Below are 19,703 nucleotides of genomic sequence, written 5' to 3'. Positions count from 1 at the left end.
CATAGTTAAAGTTACTTGCATAACGTTTTGTAATGATTTGCATTTGTCATTGTCTCATGTCAGGATGCGTTCTTGTTTTTGTAGCTCGACCCGCGGATTATTCAGCCGTTTCTCGGCGAGTGCCGGGACACTATTACGAAACTGGATAATCAAAACATGAAAGCCATAAAGGGGCTGGAAGACAGATTGTACGCACTCGACCAAATGATCGCCAGCTGCAAAAAGCTAGTGAACGAACAGAAGGAGCTCGCTCAGGTACGCCGTTTGCGTTTGTTTATTTATTTATTTTCCCCAGTAGTTTGTTTTGCACATCTTTATCTATCACCTAATTTATCACCTTTCTTTACATTAGTCACGATGTTCTTCTCCTCAGGGATTTTTAGCCAATCAGATGAGGGCTGAAAACCTGAAGGACAACTCGGTGCTGCCCGACCTGTGTCTGAGTCACGCCAATCAGCTGATGATCATGCTGACCAACCACAGGAAGCTGCTGGACATTAAGCAGAAGTGCACGACTGCCAAACAGGAACTGGCTAACAACCTGCAAGTCCGTCTCAAGTAAGGACGGTCCCGGTGTCTATAGGGTTAATCCGGTTCAGGTAGATGTGGGGTCAGTATATTATCATTAGACACACATTTCTAACCACGTCTTGCTTGTAGATGGTGCTGCTACGTGATGCTGCATGCGGATCAGAATGGCGAGAAGCTACAAGCGCTGCTGCGCCTCCTGACCGAGCTGCTGGAGCGCGTGCGCGTGGTGGAGGCCCTCAGTACCGTCCCACAGATGTACTGCCTGGCCGTGGTGGAGGTGGTGCGCCGGAAAATGTTCGTTAAACACTACAGAGAGGTGAGGAGATCTGTAACTCACTGATGTATGCTTTAAAGGTGGGGTCTCCGTCGTTTGAGAAATGCTTCAGAAAACTGAGTCGGGACGACAAACAAACGTGTAGCCAATGAGCGGAAAGGGGCGGGGCTTGTCGATATGGGCGGAGAGAGTGTTCAGTGCGCATGTGTGACATTAGCAGAAAGCAGTTTTAACGTTGACATGGAGGATAAAAACAAAGAAAGAAAGAGAAGAAAGACTTACGATAAGGACAAGAAGTAGAACGTGTTAATATAGGATCAGCTTTCCAGCGCTGGAGAGAACTGAAGGAGCAGGAAGTTGGCCACATATTCACAGGTTGGAGTTTCCCGAGTCAATAACTCCTGAGCTAAACGCTGTTACTACACAAATAACACCTCTTTTCTATCGTAGTAATGTAGAGAGGCAGCTACAACCGCGTTTTGTGTAGTAACAGCGTTTAGCTCAGGAGTTATCGACTCGGGAAACTCCGACCTGTGAATATGTGGCCGACTTTACTTAAGACTCCGAGGCGCTTTTTTCCTTCTCGATAGGTGAGTAACGTTGGTTTTGCTTTGTTACACAGAACTAATATATGCCTTTGTCCTTTACATCATTATGCTTGTGTGGCATTTTTGCTTGTTTGTTTATCTACAATCGTATTGTTCTTCCCTTCAGCTATGATAAAGACACGTTTCTTTCTGTTAGTCGCCTGGGTTACGTATGTGTGGGCGGAGCTATCGATACAGGGGTGGGACCCGTTTGGGTTAGGGGCGTGTTTGTTTTGGTGATTTCAAATGTCAACATTGGCTTTCAAACAACGGAGACCGCACCTTTAACGACACAAAAAAGATTCATTAACATTTCATGTTTTTGGACGCGGTGGTAAGTCAACATCCCGTTTCATCAACACCCCCAGCACATACTACTCAGTGTTAATGTAGCACTTTAGTCCAGCACAAACTTGCCCGAAACCACACCGAACATCCAAAGTATTCCTGTTGTATCCCTAGCAGCATGTAGCACTCGCGCCGTACAGCAACACTTTCTCTGATCTGTGTTTCCACAGTGGGCCAGTGCCCTGGTGAAAGATGGGAAAAACCTCTACGAGGCAGAGAAGGCCAAAAGGGAGACTTTTGGCAAGCTGTTCAGTAAGTACGAGCTTACCGTTTGTGTTCTCCGCAAATCTGCTGAGCCTCATGTAAATATGGATAAAGAGCACAGAGGTTCTGGAGCCAGTTTACAAAATCCGCCTCTGAATTTATTTTTTTTGCCTCGTAGGAAAGTCGTTCCTCAGAAATCGCTTGTTCCGTGGACTTGACTCGTGGCCTAGCTCATCATTTTGCGTGAGTGTTTGAACGTGTCATAGTATAGCTTATAATTCTCTCTCTCTCTCTATTTTTTTCCCCTTCTTCTCAGATTGCTTTTTCACTTGCTCGTTTTTTTTCTTCTTCTTCGTTCTTCCAGACAAGAAAGCCTCGCAAGTTTGACTTTGAGCTTCCGGATATTTCCCTGACTGACCTGCAGTATCTGAAGAGCTGCTGTCCTGCAGAAGTGCAGCCTTTTCTCAGGTGAAATAAAAGCACACGAGGAGTCGGTAAGATAAAAACCCGACCGCTTCGTTAGGAACGAAAGAGACGAGAATGTCCCGTTAGAGGACAGTGATTAGCGAGCGGTACAGAGTGGCCCGAGCGAAAAGGAACAACAAGATGTACTTAAAGTTTATGGGCTTCCTAAGATGCGTTTCCTGGGCTAAACAGTCCCTCGGTTAAAGCACCAATAAAATCTCGGCTACTTTTAATGACCTCGTCTTAAAGGCGCTGGTATTTGTACTTGAAAATAACGTCTGTTTCCCTTTAGGGTTCCATCACTATGTGATTTTGAGCCGTTAAAGTGCCACAGAGAAGCTCTTCATCAGTTAGTACAAGCAGCTCGGAGTGTAGACGAGATGTCTCAAACCATCACAGACTTACTGAGCGAACTGCAGGTAAAAAAAAAAATAATAATAATTTTTTCCCCCCCATCAAAAATGCCTTTAACATCCGTGTCCTCCTCTTACGACAATTCTCGCTTTGAACTTTGAAGGTTTCTGGTAGCCAGAGTGCACACAGACCCAGCTCGGAATGCAGATCAGAGACCACGCCCACCTCCTCTAGAACCCCGCCCGCGCTCAGTATACAGTCTCCGCCCACTCAGCCGCTCTCCCTTCCAGCTCCGTTAGAAGACCTGTCCCCTGACAGTATAGACGCTCATACGTTTGACTTTGAGACCATAGGACATCCTAATATGGACCCTGTGCTCCATCAGGGTTCTCTGGACCTGGACTCTTTAGCCGAGAGCCCGGAGTCCGACTTCATGTCGGCAGTGAACGAGTTCGTCATCGAAGGGAACGTGACCTCGCCCAATCCCATCAGCGACCCAACAAGTCCCGAGATGATGGTCGAGTCCCTTTACTCCTCGGTCATCAACGCTATAGACAGCAAAAGGATCCAGGATACGACCATGCTTGAGAGAGAGAACTCCAGAATCAGGACCCTCAAGCTGACCATAGACCGGTACCGTTCGGCTGCCGAGGAGTCGCAGAGCAACATGAGGAAAGTTAAGGATGACCTCTGTCATTTCCAGGGACTCGTTCTAAAAGAGCAGCGGGACTTTGCTTTTGCCTTGAAGAAGATGAGCGCAGAAATCCATGGGATAATCGACACCAGTAGACGTTGTCGGGAAGAGGAACTCTCCGAGGGGCACCAGAGCGAGCTCCGAAAGCTGAAGGATGATCACGAAAAGCACATCCTCCGGCTTACCGACGAGCTGGAAGGGAACCACAAGATCGTCCGGGACGTCCAGAGGGCCATGCTCGAGCTCGAAGGGCTTGTGGAGAGGAAAGAGAAAGAGCTGGCTCAGATGGAAGGCGAGAGGGAGCGCCTGCTGCAGGAGGTACGCGGCAGCCACCAGCAGGCCGTCCAGGAGTTGGAGTGGAACCTTTCCGAGCGCAGCAAGGCACTCCAAGAGGCCCTGCATTCCAGAGACGCTCTTGCCGGCCAGCTCGATCGCCTGCAGGTCGAGATCGAGCAGAAGATGCGCAGAGAAATGGAGAACGCAGAGAAGAACCGTCTCCAAGACTTGGAAGCTCGGTTGAAAACGGAGCACCAAGCGCAAATGGAGATCCTTCAACGCAACAGCCAGAGTGCTCTTGATGCCTTAACCGTTGAGAACCAAGCCAGACTGAAGGAACTCACAGAAGCACACTTGACGGAGCGCAAGGAGCACGAGTGGTGCTTTAAGGACTACGAGGCACGCATCGGCGAGCTGGCCGACGCCCGATGCAAACTCGAAGTGGAAATAGCACTTAAAGAGACTGAGATGGACGACCTGCGCGTGCAATACGAGGAAGCCAAGAACCAGCAGGAGGAGGCACTCAAGGCTGAGATGGAGTCACGGACAAAGAATCTCCAAGAGCAAGTCGAGGCACTGACGAAGCAGCTACAGAAGAAGAACGAGGAGCACGATCAAGGCCTCGCCGAGCTGCGTGCTCTAATGCGCCTCGAGAAGGACCACTGCATCTCCGAGCTGGTGGAGCGGCACGACGAGGAGAGCACGCTGCTGCGACAGGAGTTCTCTGCACTCAAGCAGAAGTCTCAGGACGCCGAGAAGGACTGCGAGGAACGTCTGCAGGAGATCCAGCACCAGCTGGAGGACCAGATCAAAAACTTATCCAAGGCTCGAGACGAGGATCAGACGGCTTTCGAGGATAAAGAGCGAGACTTGCGAGCCGTCATCGGCGACCTGCAGGCCGTAAACACCCTCCTGTCAGGGCAGCTGGAGCAGGAGCGTCTGGAGGCCCGGAGAGCAGTGGAGGAAGGGAAAGACACCTTACTGCAGAAAGAGGAGATGGAAGCGAGGCTGTTGGGAAAAATCAAACTACTTGAGGAAAGACAATCCGCTGACAAGTAAACATTTTTCATCAAGCACCTAATTACATAACTGACTAGAATAATATAACAAACAAATGTCAACAAGTAAGAAAAATACATTTGAGTTTAAGGACCTCAGCATAGGGGTGGCTTAGTGGTTAGCATGTTCGCCTCACACCTCCAGGGTCGGGGGTTCGATTCCCACCTCCGCCTTGTGTGTGTGGAGTTTGCATGTTCTCCCCGTGCCTCGGGGGTTTCCTCCGGGTACTCCGGTTTCCTCCCCCGTCCAAAGACATGCATGGTAGGTTGATTGGCACTCCGTCCAGGGTGTATCCTGCCTCGATGCCAGATGACGCCTGAGGCACAGGCTCCCCGTGACCCGAGAAGTTCGGATAAGTGGTAGAAAATGAATGACCTCAGTTTAGTGTTTTAGTTTTTTTTTTTTTTTGGTTTGTGTTTTCCAAATTTTTATTTATTTATTTATTTTTAGTTCTCGTGCCATCCAGTATATTTAGTCTGTTGATGTTCTGCTGTATTTTATATATTTTTTCTTGGTTTGCTTTGAATTTACGCTGATGTAAAACCGCTAAACCTGACGTTTGTGACGTCGCAGAGGAGCCGCGGCTGGAGAAAGCGAAGCCGGGGACGTCTCGTTGCAGCAGAGGCTGGACGAAGAAAAGGCGTGTCTCCTGGGCAAGCTGGAGCTGCTGGAGAAGAAGAAGAATGAGGAGCTGCAGAACCTGAAGACCTCACTGATCGCTGAGCAGCAGGTAGGAGACACACACACACACACACGGCTGACTTCCTGTAGATCTTGTACGATGAAATGAGAGGGTCTTGGGTGGACGTACAAGTGAAAAATCATAATTTCATCTTTAACACTTAAAAAAATAAGTTAAAGTTTTTTTCTCCTATTAAAATATTTCAAAACAATAACACCGCATCCCCGAATCCGTCTTAAACGATTGCCCACTGGCTTAAATGCCTTCGTTTGACTCCAAACCAATCAGATAATGGATTCCACACGGTCCACATCTGGCAGGAAGTCGCTCACACACACACACACACCTGATTCGGCCGTTTAATCAGTCGCTGTGTGTGTGTGTGTGTGTGTGTGACAGTAACAACCGATTCCAAACACAGTAAGCAATGAAAGGTGTTTTTTTTTTTTCTTTCTTTCTTTTGTGTCTCTAGACTAATTTCAACACTGTACTGATGCGGGAGAAATTAAAGAAGGAGCAGATCATCAATGAGCTGAGTGAGAAGCTGAAGAAGGTGACGCTACAGCAGGAGAAGGATAAGAGTAAGAGTTTGGATGATGATGATGATGATAATAATGATGATGATGATGATGACTGTGGGCTGATGGTCTTGTTTTTCACCTTCAGGCCTGATCCAGACTCTCTCCGAGGACCGCGCTACCATCCTGCAGGAGAAGAAACACCTAGAGGAGGAGCTGAACCGCCTCCGGAGCGCCGCCCTCATCTCCTCCGCTTTCTTTGTGCCCAATCCCATTTCTGTTGCCATAGAGACGGCCGGAGCGTGCGGCCCCGTTCCCACCGAAGGCCCCGTTCTGCCTGCTCTGGATCCGGAGAGGTTGGGGTCTGTGGCGCTGCTCCGAGACGACGACAGAGTGGACTCTGCTGTCGAAGCGAGCTTGATGACCGTCCAGTAAGAGTCTGCTTTTATACACATAAGGCAAAATATACACACGTCGTCATGGTGCAGAAAATCTACCCTTTGTAAAGAGCGAGGCAGAAAGGTCAGGAGATCAGATCAGAGAGATCAGACACAACCGAGAGAACGGCGTCAAGCTTCATGTTCTTAAAGCTTTAAAACACTCACAGCGATGCGCGACAAAACGACTGAACCAAGCGAGTCCGATCACACAGGGACAGTGAATCGACTCTGAATTGACTCGTGTGTCACTCGACTCGTCACCTGACCGGTTTGTTTAATAACGTTTAGCGTCTAACAGAAAACGGATCCTTAAGATATTGCTTTTCTCTCTCTCTCTCTCTCTCTCTCTCTCTCTCTCTCTCTCTCTCTCTCTCTCTCTCTCTCTCTCTCAGTGATAACGCCTCGATGCTGTCAGAGGAGAAACAGCGGATACTGATGTTGGAAAGAGTGAGCAGATCTTCTTCTACACTTCCAGTCCTGTGCCGTTAGACAGCCACAGTTAACTGACGCCATTGTTTTCTCCCATGACTCTTTTACAGACCCTGCACATGAAAGAAGAGGAGAACAAGAGGCTCAGCCAAAGACTGGTACGTGATCTACACACAGGAGCCTCCTTTCATCCCGGTGTCTGTTATAACGGCTGTATGACCGTTGTAACGACTCGTATTATATCACCCGTCTAAAGCTCAAGATCAGCAAGCGAACGAATCTAGCGTTAATTTAGCGCATCACTAAATTAGCGTCGCAGCATCGTGCCGGTGGCGAACAGCACGTTATCAAGCCTTAATTAAAACGTGATTGAATGGGCTTTCCCCTCAGGAGCGGTCCTGCGCTCAGGGTTAATCTGTTATTTATGGATTTTATTTTGGATGAAAAGCTTAACAGGTAGCGAGAGCCGAAACCCAGAGGAGCGTTTATTTGTTAATTTCCTTCAGAGCGCCATCTCGACTTAACGTGACGAGCGCGTCGCTCATAAGCACCACTAGGTGGCACTATAACCAAATGAACCAACTCCCTGGCCTCCACTATCTGCTTTATCGTGTTTAAATCCACTGTGTGCTGCCGCACGTCTACTATTTTACCATTCAGTACTAAAACAGGGCTAGATAAAGATCAGGATTTTTATTCCTCCTATTATTCATTTTAACATTCATGCCTGTGTGTGTGTGTGTGTGTGTGTTTATTTTTTTTTTATTATTATTATTATTTTAGTCCGCGAGGACGTAAAACAGCGGGTCATCTCTTTTCCGGTGCTAGTACGAAGCAGTTGGCAAATAGCGAAAGTGAATGAGGAGTCATGCGCGCAAATTGCCGGTTAGCCAGTTGGAGGAGCGAAAGAAAATGTTACGGTGTCAAGAAGGACGAGAGACTAGAATAGTGCCTTCCAGATAAGGAACGGAGAGGCAAAGCTCCAAAAAAAAAAAAATAAGACGACAACAAAAACAACCCCAAAATAGAAAGAAAACAACTCGCTTTACAATCTCAGATGTACAGAAGCAGCCTTTTGAAGGAGAGAATGAAGAACAGCTTGGGTCTTAAACACACACACATGCACACACACATGCACACACACACACGCACACACACACACACATATATATATATATAATATATACACACATACACACACACATGTATACACATATACATGCACATACATATATACACACACATTTACACACACACACACACATGCACACACACACATACACAAACATATATATGCACACACACACATACACAGACATATATATATATACACACACACACACACATGTACACACACACATATATGCACACACGCACACACACACATATACATACATAAATACACACATACAAAAAACACACACATACAGACAGGCTCGAAAACGGTGTCCTGTACCAAGGCAAAGCAGAGGTTTTGTTAAGGAATCGATGTTATCGTTGCTATAGTAACAACAGTGCCGCTCCACATTATCTATTAAAAGCGGTGATGATGATGATGGTCACTTTGTCTCCTGTGTCAAAGTGTCAAGCGTCCGCGTCTTTAATAAAGAAGTAAATCTCCAGATTGCTGTGGGTTCCGATTCTTTAGATACTCTGAGGCGGCTGCATCACGCCACCCGGCGACGGATTATTTTGGATGTTATTAAATATTAGCAGAAGATATTGATATTTACAGAAACAATTAAAATGTGCGATTTTCTTTTCCATCTACATTTTCTCTACCTGTCTCTCTGTTTGAGTGATTGATCAGGGATGTGTAGAGACAGCGGTGTGTGAATGTGATTACACTGTACATGAATAAAGGAAAGCATGTTAACCGTCTCACATTCTCCTCTGTTCAGATGTCCCAGAGCATGTCGTCCGTGTCCTCCAGGCATTCGGAGAAAATCGCCATTCGAGAGTAAGTCTTGTTTTTTTTTGTTGTTTTTTTAAAAACTTTTCTTTTTTTTTTCTTTTTGTAATTACGTTTTTTCCCCCTCACAGTTTTCAGGTCGGTGACTTGGTCCTCATAATCCTCGACGAGCGGCACGATAATTATGTGCTGTTTACGGTCGGCCCCACTCTCTACTTCCTGCACTCGGAGTCTCTCGCTGCACTGGACCTCAAGCCTGGTCTGTGTATATACACACGCATATACACACACACACACATATACACACACACACATACACACACCTATACATACACACACCTATACATGCACACACCTATACATGCACACACCTATACATGCACACACCTATACATGCACACACCTATACATGCACACACACACATGCACACACACACACATGCACACACACACATACACACACACACCTATACATGCACACACACACACACGCAGACACACACATTCACACATATACACACACAGACACACACACATACACATATATACACACACATACACACATACAAAAAATAAACGCACACCTACAGAAAGCCTCAAACACTTAATACGTTCGATTCCTTTCAAAAACCTCCAAATGCAGTTTATTGTTTATTATTTTGTCTGTTTAACACCAAAAGCAGCGACACTGTTCCCCCCGCTGAGGGACGACAGCATACAGTTTCAGCAAAAAGCATTTTTAGTCGAGTGTTCCAGGTTCACTCGAAAACCTTCACCTCGTCTGCACACAGCAAGCCTTATTAATGTTGTTTATAGAAATGTGTTCCTGTGCACGCTTAACGCTGCCGGCGCTTAACACTGTCTGCGCTTAACGCTGTGCACGCTTAACGCTGCCGGCGCTTAACACTGTGCACACTTAACACTGTCCGCGCTTAACACTGTGCACGCTTAACGCTGCCGGCGCTTAACACTGTGCACACTTAACACTGTGCACACTTAACACTGTCCACGCTTAACACTGTGCACGCTTAACGCTGTGCACGCTTAACGCTGCCGGCGCTTAACACTGTGCACGCTTAACGCTGCCGGCGCTTAACACTGTGCACACTTAACACTGTGCACACTTAACACTGTGCACACTTAACACTGTCCACGCTTAACACTGTGCACGCTTAACGCTGTGCACGCTTAACGCTGCCGGCGCTTAACACTGTGCACGCTTAACACTGTCCACGCTTAACACTGTGCGCGCTTAACGCTGTCCATGCTTAACACTGTGCGCGCTTAACGCTGTGCGCGCTTAACACTATGCGCGCTTAACACTGTGCGCGCTTAACACTGTGCACGCTTAACGCTGCCGGTGCTTAACGCTGCCAGTGCTTAACGCTGCCGGTGCTTAACGCTGCCGGTGCGTAACGCTGTGCGCGCTTAACGCTGTGCGCGCTTAACGCTGTGCGCGCTTAACGCTGTGCACGCTTAACGCTGTGCACGCTTAACGCTGTGCACGCTTAACGCTGTGCACGCTTAACGCTGTGCGCGCTTAACGCTGTCCACGCTTAACACTGCGCACGCTTAACGCTGTGCACGCTTAACGCTGTGCGCGCTTAACGCTGTGCGCGCTTAACACTGTGCACGCATAAATGTCCAATAGATCGTCGATGAGATCTAGCTGCAGGACGAGGGACAGTTTTAAAATCACAGCTTAAAACAAAATGTAGAAAAATGACATGAAATGTAATGCATGCTAAAAAACATCAGACCTGATATAAAAACAGCAGACCTGATATAAAAACATCAGACCTGATATAAAAACATCAGACCTGATATAAAATATAATAATTACAAATTAACTCTTGACATCTTGATGTTTAAACAGATCACGGGTTAAAATTTATCGATAAATAATGTTGGTAAAGTGATTTTTTTTTTTAAATAATACAAAAATTAGATGTCAATCTCAAAAGGAAACATTTATTTATTTATTTATTTATTTATTTATTTATTTATTTATTTATTTATATTGATAGATATTTATACAATCAAATATTTGTATATTTATCCATCACACCTGTTGAAATAGTGTCCTTCTTGCAGCAGCTGGAGCTACGCGGCGACCCTGGGTCCTGGGGAAGGTCATGGAGAAGGAATACTGTCAGGCAAAAAAGGTGAAAAAAATAAATTATTATTATTATATTTAAAACAGCTTAACACATCAGACATAAAAATCCAAAGTGCACATTTCCTCTGATGCCGTTTAGAAAAGTGTGACCAAGAGTGCTACCATTAACTGTGTGTGTGTGTGTGTGTGTGTGTGTGTGTGTGTGTGTGTGTGTGTGTGTGTGTGTGTGTGTGTGTGTGTGTGTGTGTGGCCTTTTTCTCTCCCTCTCTCTAGGCCCAAAATCGCTTCAAAGTTCCTTTGGGCACCAAATTCTACCGAGTTAAAGCCGTGCCATGGAATAAGAAGGTGTAAAAATTGTAAAGAAAAAAAAACCTAGAATATTTGTAAAGCTTTTTTTTTTTTCCCCCTTCCCCCTTTCACCCCCTTCCCCTTGTCTCACATCTTCTGAACGTCACTCAGAAGTCTTTAATGACAGAAAGACAAACCATTATCACTATTTCTTTTATTTAATTTTCTGGCAACCCATTTTATTATTATTATTATTATTATTATTATTATTATTAGTTTTTTTGTCTCTGTTTATTCAGAGGTTTGTAAATGTGGACCAAATGTTATGACTTGAATAGAGCAAGTTTGTAAAATGAAACATCATCAACAACAAAAAATCTATTCAGAGGGGATATATATATACGTATATATATATATACAATTATATATTATTAGTTCATTCTAATTATTAATATTCTTATTAATATTATTTTGTTCACTCGTGGCAAGAGAACATTACAGGACAACCGTCATTATCACTATGATATAACATGCTCAAGGTTTTAGAACTACACGTTTATTGTAAATGTTTACGAGCGAATGTTCACGGCATGCACATACACATATTTTCTTTAACTCTGGATCGTGTCGTCGTTGGATATGTAGGTTTAAATAAATAAATAAATAAATAACCGGCGATGCAGTAACACCCCCCCCCCCCCTCAAGCTTTTTGCGATCTTTGGGAGGAAAGAAAAAAAAAAAAAAACAGAAATGAATTAACGCACTTTGGGAGACGCGCCGATCCAAAAGGGAAGCAGTTGTGCTGGCGGGAAAAGGAGCGCAAAAAACGAAAATAATTAGCAGCACATATCTTCCCACTGTTAGAGAACGTCAACGTGTAGAAACGAAATACTTCCTGTCGGTCGATGTGTGTTGTTGGATTCTAAATCATTACATTGTATCATATTCATCAGATTGCACAAGTTAAGAAGAAAAAAAAAAGATGACTGTATTGTAAAAGAGTTTTCAAACAATAAAGGTTTGATCCCAATTACTTTGTGTAGCTGTTTAGTTCTAAAGAAATAAAGAACCACAGATTTCTGATCTCGGGAAGGGAATAATAACGTAGGGGACATTTCACGTGTTCATATCTGATCAAGGAGTAAAGTCAAATACGAGCCGACAAAATCACAGAAAGAGAGACGATTTTTTTTCATGCTAAAGGAATTTCTAATTAGCCAATTAACTCAATATTTATTTGTTTGTTTGTTTGTTTGTTTATTGGTATTTTATTTACTTAGTTTTTTAAAATAATACAAATCAGGTCCTTAGTTTTTACACGGCCAAGTCCCTGAAGTCATTTTCCCTTTTTTTGATGAAGTGTTTTATTTCTATAAGAACTGAGTCAAAATTTCACCTCTTAACTTCCTCTTCAAGATATTTCCACCCAAATTGATCGACTTGTTATCGTTTATATACTGACAAGATTTTATCTCGTTTTGTTTTGTTTTTTATTACCAAGCCGTTATTCTGACTGGGTATCTTATTTTGAATCTAACCATTAAGACCTTTATATCAAAATATTCTAGTTTTAGAAAAGAATTTTTAACTTACTAGCTTGCTAATTTTTACTTAGCATCTTATTGGTTTAATTTGTAATTTGCTTATTATTTCTAAAAAAAAATTTCTTTTTCATTTTTTTATTTTTTTTATTTAAGACTTAATTCCTTAAGTCAAGATACTGCCTTGTTACTTTAACATAACTCGTTATTTTTTTTACTGAAGAACTTTCATCTGACTTGGCAAATTTTGACTTTCTTATTATTTCAAGATATCTCATTATTTTTGATTTTTTTCAAGATATTGTCTCGTTATTTAATGATGGTCAGATAGTGTCGGAATTTTGACAGAATCTGAATCATGACTTGGTATCTTAAGTTCCTCCGAGTCCTCGTATCTAGTAAATAAATCTCGAAATTTAGAAGGACTATCTCGTTATTCGCTGTATTATCTCACGAGTCGCAATAAAGTTTCACGGCGTGGCAGAACGTAATGACGACCGCCCCACTGACACTCGAGTCTCTGTCTATAAAATCCTTCCAAATTATCAACCCCCTACAGGAAGATTCATCACGTCAACAACTACACACTTTTTTTTACATGACCCTTCGAGTGTACACAAGTCCTTCTAAACTAGCTGTTAAACCAGAAATGCTAGAAATTGCCGCTACTGCCGTTCTGGGAAAAGACTCGACACCTTCTGGACCAATCAGAGTCTAGAGTTCAGCATGGCTGTGATGTAAATAAAGAAAAAAATCGACCAATTACACTTTAATATAGCTGCTGAATATGTTACAGTGCAACAACAAGCACCTGTAGTTCTGCTTTAATCACAAGTTGTGTGTGTGTGTGTGTGTGTGTGTGTGTGTGTTTTTCTCCTGCCAATATGTGCATGCTGTTGTATTTATAGATGGTTTGTTCAGTGTGTAATGATATTGTATACCATTTCTGAGCAGCAGCTTGTGTTGACGTTTTTACACCGACATCACATTTTTACGTGGATGCTTTACGTTAATCACGGATTAAAAATGCAATTCAGTTGTGTTTAAAACAACCGGTTTATGGAAGGAGTCTCCAGTGTCAGCAGATCAGGAAGGACGATGTGGTGGTGTTTTTTTTTTTTTTTTTAAGTTTGTAACCACTGTTTTGCTGCTCGTAGTTGATTGTTTTCCTGAAGCTGCTGTAATAACGAGTCATGCGTTAATCCCGCCTGTTTTTGCGGTTTTAATGCATAGCATAGATATTTATATATGTGTGTGTGTTGTGTTATATATGCTAGAACTAAGTGTTTAATGTGAGTCTCTCTCACACACACACACACACACACACACACACACACACAAAGTTCTTTCCCCTGCGTTTGCTCCTAATTACATGCAAATACCGCCGATCACAAGCACCTTGTTTACAGAAGTTCTGTAATCATCAGCTATTGATGCTCTCCGGTCTCTGGCACTCGCTCTCATGCGCCACAAACCAGAAGATTTCTCAAGGACTTACGCGTCTATTGTGCCGAAATGAGCCTAATGAATACGAGCCCAAGCGCAAACATATCAGACGTTAATAGGATCTGCGTGCGCACCGGTCTAACAAGTTCTGTCTGAAACGCAACTCGTTTATGTTAATGACGGGAATTATGAGAAGGTTCCAAAGTTGCCAGACAAACTTTATGCTTTCCTCGAGACTCGGTTTGTTTGTATTTCTTTATTATTTGCCGCAGAGGCTGTGATTCTGCACCACATGGAGGCAGCAGATAGAAAAAAAGGGCTGTTTTTTGGTGGCTCTGCCCTCGCGGGCGGAGGAGCGCGTCACACCGGCGGCACTTTCCCAGTTCTCAGCAGGGAGCCTAGCAGCTCCACCACCGCGCGTTCGGTACCATGTGGGTCTTTAGGGGTGTTTTCGGCAATGTTTTGTCTTATTTTCTCCGTTCAACATAAGTCGGCTGTCACATTTGGATGCCGTTTCTTTTTTTTTCTTTTTTTTTTTTTTTTGATAAATTCGCTGGTGCAATTTGCCGGATTTCGGGACAGGCCTGACACAGTTAAATATGCGATGCTGAGGTTGCTGGCGAAGCCGGAGCATGTGCCACGGACAGGCCCCGGGAGTGTCAATGTTTACGGCCCCCCGCGGTGCCTCTGGGATGTCGAGACGACGGCGAGACGGAATTGGGCAAAAGCGCATTTCCTTCCTCTCTGACTGGTGTTTGTCTCACCACAATGCAAATAATGCCATTTATCTATCTATCTATCTATCTATCTATCTATCTATCTATCTATCTATCTATCTATCTATCTATCTATCTATCTATCTATTTAATTATTTATTTTTAAATTTAAATAATTAAAAAGACTTTGGAACTTATTTGACCTCAAATTTGACTCCCAATGACTTAAACAAAACAACTGACCAAGTCCAGTGAAATACATTCAATTTCTTCCCAGTACTAGTGTCATGTCTGTGAACTTCACCAAAAAAAAAAAAAAAATGTAAATAATACAGTGCTGTATTTTTGTTCTTTATTTAATTATTTTTGGTGTTGACTTTTTTTTGTTTGTCCGTTTTTGATTTAAGTGACAAATTCGAGTCAAATCCATTTCTTCGAAAGTTCATCGCATTTCTCTCCGACTGGTGTTTTTTTGTATCGATAGATTTAAATAATCTGTAATTTAAAAAAAAAATGATTTGGATCTTATTTAAACTTCCTTTTCGACTCAAGTGACTTCACTGAGGCTTAGAGAAGTGAAATCAATTTCTCCTCCACACTGCAATTCCTTTTTTTGTACAGGTTCAGGTTTTAAATTTACAGGTCATTACTTTAGAAAAGAAAGCATTATTTACATAATTACCCACTTAAGTTGACTTATTTGACTTGGACATAATATTTGACTTACTCCAAAGCAAATATTGTAAATGTTGAAATTTTTGACTTGTCACAAATTCAAATACGATCAAATTCTTTTCTGTTTTCTGCAATTTCCTTTTTCTGCAAAATGTGTTCAAATAACCATTTTTATTCACTAAATCATGAAATTTCACTATCTCTATATTCAAATTGAGTCCAGTGAAATTCTTTCCTTCGCAAAAGTGAGTTTCATTTCTCTTCAATGTTTGTAAATGCACCGAAAATGCAAATAAAGCTTTTTATTTATTTATTTATTTATTTTTATTTGACTCTAATGTCTTGACTGATGCCTAGACAGCCAGATTCATGACTTCACTCTTCACTGCACTGCATTTCTTTTTGTTCAAACGATACAAGACGCTCATTTTTATTCATCGCTGACGATCGACTTATTTTGACTTCTTTATTTTCGCACGTGCAAATGCAGTCAAATTTTTTTCAAACAGCACAGTTTCCTTTTCCTCGCAGGTTTTCATGTCATCAGGAAGCAAATTTCATTTAAATGCCTTGTAATTAAAACGTTTAGGATCTTATTTGACTTCGATCTGTTATTTGCCTCGGAATCGAATCCTTTTTTTTTTTTTCTTCCACAAAAGCGTATGTCCTTTCTGTCCAAGTAGTTAGATGATCTGATATGAATGATATCCTACATCCATGATATTTGATTTATTTATTTATTTTCACTAAAACTGGAGACTCCTTTCATCGTCGCTTTACCATCTTCCTACAGAAAACGTCGCCACGTCGGCTAGTAAATATTTTTCCGTGTTAAACACGAACGACGTTTCTTATTAATCTTAGACCACGTGAAGTGTCCGCTATATGAATTTGTGCCTCAAGTAGCATGTTGAGAATTTATTTTAATACACAGAGCTGTCCAAAAAAAAAAAAATAGCTTCACATCAGATCGACTTAAATCCTGCAAACGAGGCTCATTGTGTCTGGAAATTGGGTGTGGGATTGCGCCTGAGGAATAAACAACCTTGTTAAAAAAAGGCACGCTAATGCTAAGCGCAGACACCGACATCATCAGAAAGACGTGGATGGAGATGATATATCACTCGGCTAATAGACCGACGTCAAATAAAATGGATTATGAGATGGAGGTGAGGGTTTTTACCGTGCCATTGTCTGAGCTTACTTCATGCCCCCTTGTGTTAAACCGAGCTTGTACGATTTACTGAGACGTTGATCGAGGATGTGACGGCACCTTGACGCTCGATTGTTCACGTACACGCTGTTTATTTATCGCGATCGCTTAAGTATAATTGCAGGAATTTATTCTCGTGTTCATGTAAACATCCATTAAATAAATAAATAAACAAACAAACAAACAAACAAATAAATAAATAAATAAAAATCCGAATTCGTTCTGATTGGTCGCTGAAAATCTCCTGTGGACAAATTTATCCTTGAATTCGATTCTGAACGGTCAGAAAATGTTGATTCATTTCCTACAACTCACAGGTCATATACTGTATATATAATACTAAACTACCCTCCTCCTGATGAAAGTCCAAGTTTCTCCCGAGCTTTTGTTTTCTTCTTCTTCTTCTTCTTCTTCTTCTTCTTCTTCTTCTTCTTCTTCTTCTTCTTCTTCCTCTTGTATTTCGCTCCATCTGTTCTCTTTCATATGTTGACAAAATCCACAGGTTCTGAGGTCGAAAAGCATCTCACGATACCGACACCAACCGCGTCTCGACAGTAGTTCTGGACGGTGTTGACTGAGGTTGGGCTTGATGGCTTCACACCGAAATAAATAAATAAATAAATAAATATTTTCAACTAGGAATGAATAAATAAACTCGGAATAAATGCAGACAATCGACTGATCTCAATTTATCGTTAGAAAAAAAAAATCTCTACAGAAATCCCATGTTCCTGTAATTCGTGTTCCTCTTAACGTTCACATGTTGGATAGAACAACAACTCAAATACTGTTCATCAATATGCTTTTCTATTACGACTAATAGCACTGCAAAAAATAATGAAATAAAATCCAAAATGAAAGAACTTGCTGGAGTGTGTGTGTGTGTGTGTGTGTGTGTGTGTGTGTGTGTGGCACATGGTGGCGGCCAAACTGACAGACCGTAGGACACGGCGTGATATTTGCTTCCATGGAGGAAAATGGAATCTGTATTCACGCCATGACAGTTGTTGTAGTCGCCAAAAACTCACAAGGAGAGAGGCCTTTGCTTTTGGGCAACAACCAAAATAGGTGATTTTTTTTTTTTTTTTTTTAAATCTTTTTTTTTTTTTTTTAAACATTATTTCTTTGTATTTAATTTCTGTGTGTAACATGGAATGAAACCGTTCTGAGCATCTTTACTGTCTCATCTGATCACTTCTGTAAAAACATTATTTCAGACAAAAAAAAGATCAATTCTAAAATAAACGAGCAAATCAACAAATATCATATTTTTGATATATATCATATTATATATATTTATATAGTTTCTACAGAAATCTCCCTATAATGTAATAATATGTCTTAATGGTCACTTGTTGGAGGGAAAAACAACTTAAATACTGTTTATCAATATGAATTAAAAATAGGGATTATAAAAAAACATCAAACTATTTAATAAAACTATAGACATATATGTGTTGGTGTTGGTGAAGGTGTTCATGGTTGAGGTGGAGGTTGAGGTTAGTGTGATGTTAGTGTTAATGAGGGTGTAATTGTTGGTGTTGGTGTAAGTGATGCATTAATGATGGTGTTAGTGTTTGTCGTAATGTTGTTGGTCTTAGTGATGATGGTTGTGACGGTGTTGGTGATGTATTAGTGTTGGTGTTAGTGATGTTGTTGGTGTAAGTGATGATATTAGTGTTGGTGTCAGTGATGGTCTTTGTGTAGGCGATGTATTAATATTGGTGTTAGTGGTGGTGTTAGTGATTATTGATGGTGTTAGTGTTGGTATTAGTGATGGTGTTTGTGATGGTATTGATGTTTGTGATGGTGTTAGTGATGATGGTGCTGTTATTGCAGTGATGGTGTTGGTGTTAATGATGGTGTTGGTGTTAGTGTAGTGATGGTGCTGGTGTTAATGATGGTGTTGGTGTTAATGATGGTGTTGGTGTTAGTGATGGTTTAATTGATGGTGCTGGTATTGGTGTTGCAATGGTGTTAGTGATAGGGATGTATTATGTAATATTGGTGTTAGTGATGGTGTTGGTGTTAATGATGAATTAATATTGGTGTTAGTGGAGGTGGTAGTGATGGTGTTAGTGTTAGTAATTTATTAGTATTGGTGTTGGTGTTAGTGTTAGACATTTTTTAATATTGGTGTTAGCAATGGTGTTAGTGATGGTGTTGGTGTTAGTGGTGGTGTTAGTGATGGTCTTTGTGTTAGTGATGTATTAATATCGGTGTTGGTGTTGTAATGGTGTTTGTGTTAGCGATGTATTAATATCGGTTTTAGTGGTGGTGTCGATGTTAGTGATGGTGTCGGAGTTAGTGATTGTGTTAGTGATGGTGTTGGTGTTAGCAATTGTGTTAGTTATAGTGTTGGTGATGGTGTTAGTGATGGTGTTAGTAATAATGATGGTGTTGGTGATGGTGTTGGTGATGGTGTTAGTAATAATAATGGTGTTAGTGATGGTGTTAGTGATGGTGTTAGTAATAATGATGGTGTTAATAATAATGATGGTGTTAGTGATGGTGTTAGTGATGGTGTTAGTAATAATAATGGTGTTAGTGATGGTGTTAGTGATGGTGTTAGTGATGGTGTTAGTAATAATGATGGTGTTAATAATAATGATGGTGTTAGTGATGGTGTTAGTGATGGTGTTAGTAATAATGATGGTGTTGGTAATGGTGTTAGTGATGGTGTTAGTAATAATGTTGGTGTTGGTGATGGTGTTAGTGATGGTGTTGGTGATGGTGTTAGTAATAATAATGGTGTTAGTGATGGTGTTGGTGATGGTGTTGGTGATGGTGTTAGTAATAATAATGGTGTTACTGATGGTGTTAGTGGTGGTGTTAGTGGTGGTGTTAGTGGTGGTGTTAGTAATAATGGTTGTGTTATTTAAAGTGTTGGTGATGGTGTTAGTAATAATGATTGTGTTGGTGATGCTGTTA

General features: G+C 41.9%; 1 protein-coding gene across 3 annotated transcripts in view; it reads left to right on the top strand.

The window, feature by feature from the left end:
* The window catches only part of rb1cc1 (RB1-inducible coiled-coil 1), a 17,210-nt gene extending 4,996 nt beyond the window's left edge, over positions 1-12,214 (top strand). For 2 of the 3 annotated variants that reach the window (XM_027171623.2, XM_047811094.1), the window contains exons 7-23: positions 85-255; positions 374-558; positions 661-847; positions 1,911-1,992; positions 2,123-2,187; positions 2,309-2,412; positions 2,702-2,828; positions 2,927-4,788; positions 5,366-5,522; positions 5,947-6,055; positions 6,141-6,423; positions 6,825-6,879; positions 6,972-7,019; positions 8,763-8,821; positions 8,905-9,032; positions 10,868-10,938; positions 11,166-12,214. In XM_027171623.2, coding sequence (XP_027027424.2) covers positions 85-255; positions 374-558; positions 661-847; positions 1,911-1,992; positions 2,123-2,187; positions 2,309-2,412; positions 2,702-2,828; positions 2,927-4,788; positions 5,366-5,522; positions 5,947-6,055; positions 6,141-6,423; positions 6,825-6,879; positions 6,972-7,019; positions 8,763-8,821; positions 8,905-9,032; positions 10,868-10,938; positions 11,166-11,243 — 3,771 coding nt within the window. In that variant the 3' untranslated portion in view covers positions 11,244-12,214. The remainder of the gene's footprint in view (positions 1-84; positions 256-373; positions 559-660; positions 848-1,910; positions 1,993-2,122; positions 2,188-2,308; positions 2,413-2,701; positions 2,829-2,926; positions 4,789-5,365; positions 5,523-5,946; positions 6,056-6,140; positions 6,424-6,824; positions 6,880-6,971; positions 7,020-8,762; positions 8,822-8,904; positions 9,033-10,867; positions 10,939-11,165) is intronic. The other variant, XM_047811095.1, reaches the window with a different exon arrangement.
* The last annotated feature ends 7,489 nt before the right edge of the window (positions 12,215-19,703 follow it).

The sequence above is a fragment of the Tachysurus fulvidraco genome, chromosome 3 (assembly GCF_022655615.1).
Source record: "Tachysurus fulvidraco isolate hzauxx_2018 chromosome 3, HZAU_PFXX_2.0, whole genome shotgun sequence".
Taxonomy (NCBI): domain Eukaryota; kingdom Metazoa; phylum Chordata; class Actinopteri; order Siluriformes; family Bagridae; genus Tachysurus; species Tachysurus fulvidraco.
Note: the sequence above shows the minus strand (reverse complement) of the source record. Positions and strands in the feature narration are given on the sequence as shown.